The sequence below is a fragment of the Leucopleurus acutus genome (assembly GCF_964270905.1).
Source record: "Leucopleurus acutus genome assembly, chromosome: 13".
NCBI classification, from domain to species: Eukaryota; Metazoa; Chordata; class Mammalia; order Artiodactyla; family Delphinidae; genus Leucopleurus; species Leucopleurus acutus.
Window position 1 is genome coordinate 56,067,407 of NC_139155.1, and position 12,076 is coordinate 56,079,482.

At 44.6% G+C, this 12,076-nt stretch overlaps 1 protein-coding gene across 16 annotated transcripts in view; it reads right to left on the bottom strand.

Moving 5' to 3' along the window:
* The window catches only part of DLGAP1 (DLG associated protein 1), a gene marked incomplete at both ends in the record, with an annotated part of 319,449 nt that overhangs the window by 20,205 nt on the left and 287,168 nt on the right, over positions 1 to 12,076 (bottom strand). For all 16 annotated transcript variants that reach the window (XM_082852573.1, XM_082852574.1, XM_082852565.1 and 13 more), the window contains one exon: positions 4,472 to 4,893. In XM_082852573.1, coding sequence (XP_082708699.1) covers positions 4,472 to 4,893 — 422 coding nt within the window. The remainder of the gene's footprint in view (positions 1 to 4,471; positions 4,894 to 12,076) is intronic.

Consider the following 12,076-nt stretch of genomic DNA (forward strand, 5'->3'; position numbering starts at 1 on the left):
CTTCCTATCTAGGACCCAAAGGACACATAAGGTGGCCTGGCCAAGAGACAGATCTGCGTCTGACCCATTTATCAAATGTATTTTTCTGAGTTACACAGACTTTTTTTTTTTAAGCTGGTTACTTAGACATTGGCTATGCCTGCCAAACGGGATTGGCCCCTCTTCCTTACCACTCGCCCCCCCTTCTAAAAAAAGCAAAGGTTAAACGAGAGAATTAGTAAATTCTCTGCAGCTCCAGGCCCACTTATCAGAACAGGACTGTGGTTGCCAAGGAAGCGGGGACAGATATGTACGCAGAGCTTTAGAGCAACCAAGCACACACAAAGTATCATTATCTTGTCAAATGTTATTCGTGTTGTATCTGTTTCATCAGGCGCTTCTGTGTTGTGTGACCTTGGAGGCGGGACTGCCAGAGAGCTGTTGTGAGGGCAAATAAAACAACACCTGTCAAAGCCTGTAGCCCACGGCCCAGGGGACTGTAAGGACAAGATGGATGCTGTTTCGCGGGGTTTATATTCTCCCTTCCTCCCAGCTTTCTGGTCAGATGCTCACTGATTTCCATTTGCCTCATTTGAAATTGGCGACTCTTTGACCGGGCATGTGTGTGTACCTCTGCGCTGTTTAGAATTCTGGAATGCTAGTGGGTGGAAGCTTCTGTTTTGTACCATCCAGGGCATGAAAGATAGAGAAAGCTTTCAAGTGCTTATGAGATGGAATCGCGTCCCAAGAGCTGGAAGGGACACGCGGGTTCATCTAGCTCACGCAGCTGACCAACACACAAGTCCTTTCTAGCCTCTCTGTGGCAGGTGCTCGTGTCTCGGCCAAATCTCTGTTCTGATCAAGCAGCGCTCCCTACCTCGCAAGGGACCTCCCCTTCTAGCTTTTGGCAACAAGAGCTGCGAACTACCTGTTGAATATTTTGTAACTACTTAGGAAGAAAGATTTTGCTAAGGAAAATACTTTTGTAAAACCGTATTTCCAAAATAGTCCCAGGACTCAACTACATATTCACTGATCCCCTACTCTGTGCCAAGAACCGTCAGAGGGGCAGCGGATATGAAGATGAATGAGACAAGAGTAATTTCGGTCCTCAGACCTCACTTTTCAGTGGAGGAGAGAGATACATAGATTATCAGCAAATAAAGTTGGAAATACCTGATAGACAAATGTGCAGGCTATTACAGAAGCACCAGGGAGGCACACCCAACTCAGCCTGAAGGGATGCATTCTGCAAAGACTTCTAGAAGGTGAGGCCCAAGCTGAGATTTGCAGGAAGAGCCACTTTTGTAGGTTAGATAGGCTTACACAGATAGATGTTTCTAATCTGAATCAGTTTTGTACATTTAAAAAAACATGTAGGCAAGGCATTTACCTCTGATCTTTGTGTTAGCTGTTTGATCTAAAGTTATAAAATTGTATTTAAAAAAATTAGTAAGTTGGACTTTTCACTATAGACCATTGGCTTTCAAACTATTCTAGGAATCCTGGGATTTTTCTGGTGGCAGGGAGGGTTTCTAGGGACCTCTGTCCAGAGAGTGGCAGAGGCTGAGCAGATAGGACTCCAGGCCCTCACCAAAGAGCTTCACCGTTCTTCCTATTATATTTATTGGTGTTGTGTGTAATTTTTTTTTTAACTTAGAAAAAGGGGGCTCTGATATCGAAATACGTTTCAAACTACACAGGGAGACTCACTCCCCAGGGCAGCGGGTCTCATTGCATACTTGTCATCTAAGATTAATTTACTCAGTTGAATACTTTAAGCAAAGCACCAGAAATACTCCCACCCTAAGTTATCTTTGTCTGTTCTGCAGCCATGACCTTCACACCCCACCACCGCCCTCAGGCAGCGACCTCGTAAAACAGAGGCAGATTTGAGAAAATTTATCACTACTCTAAAGACAGTGTCCTTAAGAAGGCGGCTTATTCACGGTGGGACAGCGGCACCTTCGTGTACAAAGACAGCAAATTATTATTAGAATAAATCTTGTTATAACAAAATACCTTCATATGGAATAGGTTTATAAGTCCTATTTATAAATCAATATTGCAAATAACATCTGCAGTAAAATTCTGGAACAGTGAATGAATGAGCAGTTCCTTCACGTTCAAGCTACAAATATGCTTCTCTTTCATCTCAAACACAGGATGAGAACCTGATTTTCTAACAAGGTTCTCTCACCTTCCAAATATATGTGCTGGTATCAAAATACATTGACTTGTTTTCGTAGCTCCTTAAGTGTTAAGGAAGACTTTTCTAAATATGTATACAATGACTATCCCCATGCATCATTATAAAGCTGGGTTGAGAGAAGTAGATCTAGTCTCAGATGGAAAGAAAACATCAGATTAAAAGAAAACACCAGATTAGCAGCTTTCCCAGGTCTTCTTGGAAGCCAAGCAGCGAAGCTAGAACAAGTTCGAATCCATGCATTGCAGGAACTGAAATCTGCAAGACAGCTTGCCCTGTTGAGCTGTGCACCCGAGGCCGCTGCTCCTTAGACATGGGCATTTTTCCCAGGAAAAGCGACTAGGCTTCGGGTATACCCACGGGGAAAGGAGAATAAGAAGATGCAACTGCTAAGAATTTCTTACCGAAAACTTCCCCCGCCCACAGCTGCCGGGCTGTGCTTCGCACCCCTGTCACTTAGGCACAGAGCATATTCTCCCTGTGGACCCACACCTGGGTGAGCCTGCAGTGGCACCAACGGTGGGGTCAAGTGTCAAGGAGGTTTACTTTCCACTGCTAAGTTGTTTGCACTCATAACGTGCAAGAACAAAAGGAACGTTACAGAAACCCATCGATGGATTTTCTAACCTGCTCAGAAAGGCAACAAATAAGTTAGTCAGCGGGTGGATAGGGGTCAGAAGCAAGAAAAAGCAGAGAAGAGCTGTGAGCAAGACACAGAGAGGAAATCCCACAACCTGCAAACTGTCATTTTCCAGTCTCCATTCTCACAAAAGTACTTCCTTTACGGAAAACTCACTGCTCCCAGACACAATTAGTTTGGTCCACTTAGTAAGTCAACTGAACAAGATTTACAGAAAGCTCTCGCTCTAATTATTAAGAAATTATTATTGTTTTTGTTAGGGATGCTAATGCACGATGGTTATGTACGTATACATAAAGTCCTTATCAGCGATACGTAGTGAAGTGACGGGATGCGCTGGATTTTCTTTAAGATCCTCTGGCGAAAATGATGACAAGTGGGGGAAGATGAGACCAGCCAGTAGTTGAGCTGGGTGATGGGAATATGGGGGTTCACTACAGTAAACTCTCTACTTTTGCAAGTGTTTTTAAATGTTCACAATAAAAAGTTAAATGATTTTAAAAATAGGTCTAGGGCTTCCCTGGTGGCGCAGTGGTTGAGAGTCCCCCTGCCGATGCAGGGGACACGGGTTCGTGCCCCGGTCCGGGAAGATCCCACGTGCCGCGGAGCGGCTGGGCCCGTGAGCCATGGCCGCTGAGCGTGCGCGTCCGGAGCCTGTGCACCGCAACGGGAGACGCCACAACAGTGAGAGGCCCGCGTACCGCAAAAAAAAAAAAAAAAAGGTCTAAAACCACATCACGCTAATACTCTTCCAGGTGGTTCCCACACAAAAATGAAGGCAGGCTTTGATGCCTACCACTGAATTTCTCTGATTCAAAAATATCATCGGTTGGAAGATCCACCATTCATTTAATAACCGTTTTTCGGAGGGAAATAAACACGCAACAATGAAATACACACTGATTATAAATGCTATTCCAATTTCAAAATTGTTATTAATGTGCAACCAGACTGCAGTAATCTGGCAACTTCTTTGTCAACTGTTAATAGGAATCGTTGTTGTTAAAAGTCCAAGTCTGAAAAGAACGGTGTGCGGAGTCTCCGTTATTTATTTAACTTAACCATCCTTTATTTGATCATTTACTTTAACCCATTAAATTGGGTTAATTGCTTTAGCGGCTGAAGGTTTGCCTTCCTAAAACCTAAGGGGGAAAGTGCGGGCTAACCACGTCCAAGGATGTCAATAAGCTTGGCGTCTACAGGCCTAGACACGACAGGCCTTGTTTTAATCCTGTATATTAATGAAAGTAATACACCTGTAAGATTATCAATGCCCAAGGCACGCGTATCTGGGGATCTTGAAGCTATTTAGAATTTCTGTTCATTCCCTGCGGGAGCATCTTGGGGAAAAGAAACCGTGTTGGAAGCATGAGTCCACCCCACGTTGGTCCAGAGGTGGAGGTCGCGGAGGCAGAGGTAGAGAAGGTGTTACAGCTGCCTGGCGTGTGTGTGTGGGGGGGGGGGGGCTTGTCTTTATTGGGCACCAGGGGTGTGTGGACTCGGCCCGAACCGCCCAGCTCTTCCACACGTTCCCGTTTGGGGTGGGGACCTGCACGGCTTGCCCAGCGCTATGAAAGCATCCCCTCCCCGGCCCCGGGGACCCGGCCCCGGGGGCGCGTGCGCAGGCGCTGCGCCGCACTTACTGTCCTCGGGCAGGTTGTTCTCGCGCTCTTCTCTCTCCATCTGCTGACACCACCCTTCCATGCGGTCCCGCTCCGCCTGGAGAAGCTTCAGAAACCAGTGGCCGTCCCGGTGGCACACTGACCTCTGCACGGCCTCCAGGGGGTCTTCAGTGATTGAGTCAATCCAGGGGTCCGGGGGCGGCAGAATGGAAGGGTCGAAATCCGCATCGAAGTCCTCGTCGGCCGCGCAGGCGTGGTAGTGGTTTCCTGAGCCCTGGATGCTGACCGTGGAGGTGCTGGCGTCCCGGGAGAACTGTCTGGCCACCGGGCCGGGGCATGAATTGTCCTCTATAGACTCCAGAGAGTTCTCCAGGTTATCGTGGAAGTCCAGGTCGGCCTGCACGGCCGTCGTCACACTGTTGGATCGAGTGAACCTGCGGAAGCTTGGAGGGATAGAGAGAGACGAGTTAGTTCAAGGATGTTTCTCAAAGCAGAACTACATTCTGCGTCTCTTCGTGGGTGTGCAAGAGGGGGTCTCATCTTCTCAGTCTGCAGAGGTAGCCCTTGACGCCGACGCATCGATTGCCCTGGCTCTAGTGTAAAGAGCACAGGGCCCTCATCTCTGTTCAATATGGAATGTGAAAACGTATCTAGAGAAGGTTTAGAAGTGGACCGCAAGCACCGCTCTCAAAGCCAGAATGATGTCCGGGGTTCGACTTCCTCCCCAAATCGGCAGTGGCTTGAATCCTGACATTCAGTGAAGGGCAAATTTGGTGAGGGGTAAGGAAACAATTCAGTTGTCTCTTAGTCTGCGTAATTTCCTTTGAAACAGAGGAGAAAAAACAACAGCAGCAACCCACCTGGGCCAAAACTATCTTGAATCCCACATAACCACATCTCCCAGGGACAGCTCTTACCTGAAAGCAAACTAGACTGTCATTAAGCTCCCCTTAATGTTAAAGCTCCTTCCCCTGGGAAGTCTTCACCTGTCTCTTGATCACAGGGTCATCGTGATAATTTGATACAAAGCCTTTGGGGCAAAATCAGCTCGAGGTTCTAGAGTTTTCCGATACCATCCTTCCCTGCACCTTTAATTTCCCTCTCCATAGTTCTTCTACCGAGGTGATAAAAGACAACTTGTTAACACCATTTTATATGGACATACAACCAAATGGTTCTACATTTCTCTTGTTGACCCCTACCGCAAAGGTGAGGATGTATGGAAGGAGGGAGGGGTGGGGAAGGACAGGGGAGCAGTGAATTCTTTCTCAGACAAGGGGCAAGGGAAGGTGTGGGCCTGAACTAATTTAAAACACACCCCCAGAAAGCTTCCTTGGCTCCTAGAGCAGACAGGAAATGATGATTTAACAGGATATAAGAGGATATGTCTACTGAAGGCAGCATCAGGTATCTGTTACCCTCACTTCATACTTCTTTTTTTTTTAAGGTAACTTCCTTATCTAATATTTTATTTATTTTTTATTCTGAAGAAATATATGTAACATAAAATTTACATGTTTAACCATTTTTAAGTGTATGGTTCAGTGGCATTAAATACATTCACACTGTTGTACAACCATCTCCAGAACCTTTTCATCTTCCCCAGCTGGAACTCTGTACCCGTTAAACAACTCCCCATTCCCCCTTCCTTCCAGCCTCTGGCAACCACAATTCCACTTTCTGTCTCTCTGAATTTGACTACTCTAGGTCCTTCATGTAAGTTGAGTCATACAGTATGTGTCTTTCTGTCACTGGCTTATTTCACTTAGCATGATGTCTTCAAGTTTCATCCATATTGTAGCATATGTCGGAATTTCCTTCCTATTTAAGGCTGAATAATATCCCATTATATGTATATAACACGTTGTGTTTATTTTTTCATTCATCAGTAGACATTTGGGTTGGTTCCACCTTTTGGCTATTGTGAATAATTCTGCTATGAACATGGGTGTACAAATAACTCTTTGAGACTCTGCTCTCAATTCTTCTGGGTATATACCCAGAAGTAGAATTGTTGAATTATGTGCTAATTCTGTTTTTAATATTTTGAGGAGCTCTTTTCCCTAGCAGTTGTACCATTTTATATTCCCACCAACAACGCATGTTTTCCAGTTTCTCCACATCCTTGCCAACAGTGATTTTCTGACTTTTTCTCTTTTTTTTAAAATTTTTATTGGAGTATAGTTGCTTTACAATATTGTGTTAGTTTCTGCTGTACAGCACAGTGAATCAGCTATACATATACGTATATCCCCTCTTTTTTGGATTTCTTTCCCATTTAGGTCACCACAGAGCACCGAGTAGTTTCCTGTGCTATACAGTAGGTTCTCATTAGTTATCTGTTTTATACACAGTATCCATAGTGTATATATGTCAATCCCAATCTCCCAGTTCATCACCCCCCGCTTCCCCCTTGGTATCCGTACGTTTGTTCTCTACGTCTGTGACTTTTTCGATAGTAGCCATCCTAATGGGTGTGAGGTGATATATTTTCTTGACTGGCTCATGATTATGCCATGTTAAGATGGTTTATTTGCTAGTTGATTTTCAGTTAATATTCAATAGTGCCAGCCTTAAAGGAGAGTGCACTAAATAATGTCCATACGACATTGAATAAACCAGATTATACGCTTTTTTCTTAACTCTTGTGGAACACTCCATCAGAGCCAATTAATACTAATATTCTGCTCCCTCAAAAATAAATAATGAAAAGACTGGAAGTCACAAAAAGGAGAGGGTACAATCCTCTTAATCAGTCCATGTTTCCCCCTAGAGAATAAATACCAGGAAAGTAAATGACTGTACAATTGGTCTGTGTTCATTATTAGGATGATCACAGTAATAAATGTTGTGATTCTCACCATTCATTTTATGAAGATAGGCCTGCCAGTAAAGGCCAGCCCACCTCACTGTTTGCTGTTTGCAAGAAGTTACTTCTGTGGAAGGTATCAGGCGTGGCCATTTTATAAGTCCTTTAACTCCGAAATGGGTCATAGGAAAAATCGCTCAGTGTGAAAGTCTGAAAGAATGTCCTTCCTTGTCCTAGCAGTGAAAACAAGAAGAATTGTGCTACCGCGATTTTTCCAATAACCACCGGCTTCTTGGCTGCGAGAGGCCATTTCTGCCGCCTTCTTGTTCGTCCACCAACACGTTAAATGACATCTGAAGCTGAGCTTTCTCTCCAGCTGCATGTGTGCGAACTGGTTGACTTTCCTCACAACAGTTGACATTCTACCTGTTCCACTAACACAAAATCCCAGCTATGAAAACACTCGGCTCCCCTCTCCAAGATCATGGGCTGCCAGAGGCATTCCACTTCCAAACTTAAGGAAGGCCCAGCACCTTATTGCTTCCAGTCGGAGCAGACTTGCCGGAGACCGAGTCTGTTCCACACGCAAATCACAATGACCCACTTTCCTTGTGCCTCTGTTTTTATCGACACAAAACCGTACCACCAGCATTCCTGACAGAGGGCTCCTGGCTATGAATCTTGTAAAGTATCCACCTTCTTCAGAAAAATTACTTGGCAGGAGATGAGTAGAAGTTTCCAGGTTAGTCACCCAGAAAGAAAGAAAAGTTAAGTAAAATTAAAGTGGTTTGGGATTAAAAGCGGTGCCTTTGAACTCAGGCAGCCCTGTCCAGTCTACACTGTTTCTCTAAATTAAGTTCCTTAAGCAAGTTCTTTCTTCTACCCTGAGTTTTCAAAGAATGTTCTGCTCTGTGAAACGCTTTATGTCTTTCATGTGCAGAGTTCCTTCTGGGAGAAGGGTGTGATCAAGTTGTTGTTGTTTAAAAGTTTTGATAGGAACACAGAGGGAGTCATTGGGTTCACTTCCGTGTTTCTGAAGAGAATAGATCAGTTGCTGGTGCATGGTATAAACCTGAAAGCTGAACCCCGTGGCCTGCTGTTTGCAAACCCACAATTTCCAGTCTTGAAGCTGCTTTGGCCCTTCATGCCCTAAAGGCAAAATGTGTGATAATTACAACTTCTGAAAAGGACCAGCCAGTGTTCTGGCCAAAGGAGCAGAAAACCATGAAACCAAACACTGGACCAACCACTATGGGGTACAATACCTTGTCTGTTCCGAAGGCAAGAGGAAAGGCACTTGCGGGCATTCACCTCTGCTGTTGCTCTTTCTATGAAACACGTTTATATTTCTTTTTTTAAATTAATTAATTAATTAATTTTTGGCTGCATTGGTTGCTGTGTGCAGGCTTTCTCTAGTTGTGGCGAGTCGGGGCCACTCTTTGTTACGGTGCACAGGCTGCTTATTGCGGTGGCTTCTCTTGTTGCAGGGTACAGGCTCTAGGCGTGCGGGCTTCGGTAGTTGTGGCACGTGGGCTCAGTAGTTGTGGCTCGCCGGCTCTAGAGCGCAGGCTCAGTAGTTGTTGCGCACGGGCTTAGTTGCTCCGCGGCATGTGGGATCTTCCCAGGCCGGGGCTCGAACCCATATCCCCTGCATCGGCAGGCAGATTCTTAACCACTGCACCACCAGGGACGCCCGAGTTTATATTTCTGATGAGAGGATTTTGTGCCCCGCTCCCACCACTTTTCTGTCCAGCAGATTCCAAATCAGTGAACAGATGGTAAATCTCAGAGGCCCATTCTCATCCCCCCGTCTGATGGGGCTGTATTTAAACAAAATAAGTCATGAATGAAAACTAAGCACAGTCTATATCTTTAGACCGCACATGCTTTGTTCCTGCAAGTTCAACTATCTGAGACTCAAGCCATAAACTTATCTTAGGGAGACTCCCTCAGTCACACCCGTTACAGAATCCTCTGGTTCCTGGTTCTCTTTTCCATCCCTCTCATCCACATAATGGTTGCTTTTCAGGGCTAAATCTAGTTTCAAAGAAAAAAACGCTAGTCCTACGCTGTTCTCTCTTCTTTAGACACTTTTCCCGTGCCTGCTGTCAAGGCTGAATATATGTGGAATTCGAAAATGCTTTTCTTCAACAGTGTGCCGTCTTTGTCTCTTGGGAAATGGCCCTTAACCGATGTAAAAATCCAGGACGTCTCATTACATAAAATGAAAGATAGATCAAAAGGTAGGCAAGGGGGGTGAGGAGATTGATATCAAGAATTAAGACTTTTCTAACAAAGACGTTCACTCTTTCTGTCAGACGAGCTTCCCAGTTAGAACAGAGCACAGAGGAACCTACATGTCATGCAACCCTGCTCACAAGTTCAGTGGGAAAAAACCGTCCTGCTGCTATTTGTATGTGGTTAGCACTGTCCTATGGACAGATTGTAAAACTACCTCAACACAAGCATCTATTGGTGATTTAAAACCCTCCACGTTCATCATACGTTTGCCTGAAGCTCTCTTTAAGCAAAGAAAATTAGAATAGGTTTTCTACATGAAGACTCTCTCTAGGCCAAATAATTGTAATGCATTTGTCAAATAAAAGAAAGGGAGGGAATGGAAAGTGATGAGAGCGGGCTTGGTATCACCTGATGGTGCCTGCGAGGGCCCAGCATTCGGCCGTTCTCGCCTTAGTACCAGCCGGGCAGGTGCTGTATCCTTGATGGGTGTCACTATGGGAACCTTGGTTGGGAGCCTCAGCAAAACATCCTTGAGCTGACTGTGCCCCAGAAGGAATGGCTTTCCCTCAGCAACCAGAACATTGGGTCATTCGATGGCTCCTGACCCCAGGTAACGAACAAAAGCCTGAGAAGTCTCACTCACAATTCTCTTTTATTGAGTCTTGTTTTGGGGTCAAATGGGGACCATAGGCTTGTGAGTAAGATGGTTATTTTTCTTCTTGCCAACTAAATTATCTTGAAAAGCACGTAAAAAGAAAGAAAGAAAGAGGGAGAGAGGAGGAAGAGAAAGGAAGGGAGGGAGAGAGTGAAGAGGGAAGGAAGGAAAGAAGGACAGAAAGAAGAAGAGAGGGAAGGAAGGAAGGAGAGAGAGAGAAGGAAAGAAAGAAAGAAAGAAAGGGAAAGAAAGAAAAAGATGTATGAGACATATCAGGAATTGCCAAGTTTCAGGCTTTTGACATTTAAATTGCATGAATGCCACACCTTTAAAAGTCAGGTGTACTGGAAGAACTCTTGGGCTAGGTTATGGTATTGTTAACTTGGCAAAGAAAAGAGATTGTTTGTCAAGTATAATATGGAGGGTGAGTGCTAGGCTTTGTCATACTACAAGGAAGCTGTGCGGCGTGGGATTGATCCAAAGCTTCTGGGTTGGCAAAGGCTGGATGTTTTTGACTGCCGAAGTTCTTGCCAAGTCTGTGGTCCCTGAACTGGCTGTCAGAAGATGCTGCCTCCATGTTGGCTTTTTTTTTTAGCATTCTGCTTAGTTGAAAAGGCACAAATCACTACAAGCCCAAATGTTTACATATTTAAGTCACTTACAATCAAAAGAGATCTTTTGTAGCAGTTGACAGGGTGTTAAAAGAGAAAACAATGCTCCCTTTCCACATGCTTGTTCCACCCAGTTTTGAGGCCACAAGCTTTAAGGGTGAAGCAAGGGAGATGTTAAAAACTCAGAATTGTATGGAAATAGAGGTAATTTTGGTGAGAAAACAAAAGTAGGCTTTTGTTTCTAGAAATGGGGAGCAGCTCTCATAATAGATGCTAGTGTGCTTTCCTTCCACACCTGTGACTCAATCTGTGCATTCGCAAACCTGCTGACACGGCGAGTGTCATTCACAAGCACATTTTTTTCTTTTTGCCACACGGTACGACTTGCAGGATCTTAGTTCCCCCACGAGGGATTGAACCCAGGGCCCCGGCAGTGAGAGCGCTGAGTCCTAACCACTGGACTGCCAGGGAATTCTGCACAAGCACATTTTGATGCCAGCATTTATCCCCCTAACCATTAAGTGTGTCCTTGAGGTCTGTGTATTATTTTGTAACATAGGAGAGAAGGAGATGCTTCCACCACTTGGGGATAAGAAAGACCAGAAGCTATTATGCAAATAACCAAAATACCCATCTGCTCTCATCCCCATCCCATAAATGAACATAGATGAAAAGATCTTGGCCTTCCCTTTGCATGTCCACACCTCCAGACGCACACATCCTGCTGTAGACATTCACTGTTTTCCAACTTCATCTATTTAACAAAGGAATGGCGGGTGAGGGAGTTGAAGAGGGAGGAAAAGGCCACAACGTGACTTACTACCCATTTATTCCGGGATGAGTTTTCTCTAATTCCCTGGTTGCTGTAGGTAAATAGTCCTTGCAGTAACAATGACTCTCACTTGGATGAGCTCCAGATAAATAGGCCAGACAGTTAAGAAGTAGTTTACGAAGACATAAATGGAAATATTAAATACACATACACTAGGAAAATAACATTCTGGAGTTTTCTTGCCAGAAAATTGCTGTGAGACCAGTAGCTTCTTTCTGTACAACCACTAAAGACACGTCGATTTGTCAACTTGACAATGTTAATAAATAACGCAAAAGTACACCATTGCAAAGCTTCTAGCTCCCCTTAACCCTTTCAATTGTGAGGACCAAAAATTATTGCTTGATAAATTGTTCCAAAACACATATAAATATCTAAACTTATAAAAGATATTTGAGTGGGGATGGGGGCAGGAAGCCAGAACACATACCACGCACTTATCCACATTTATCTCTTGTTTCCGAACTAGAGATTATGA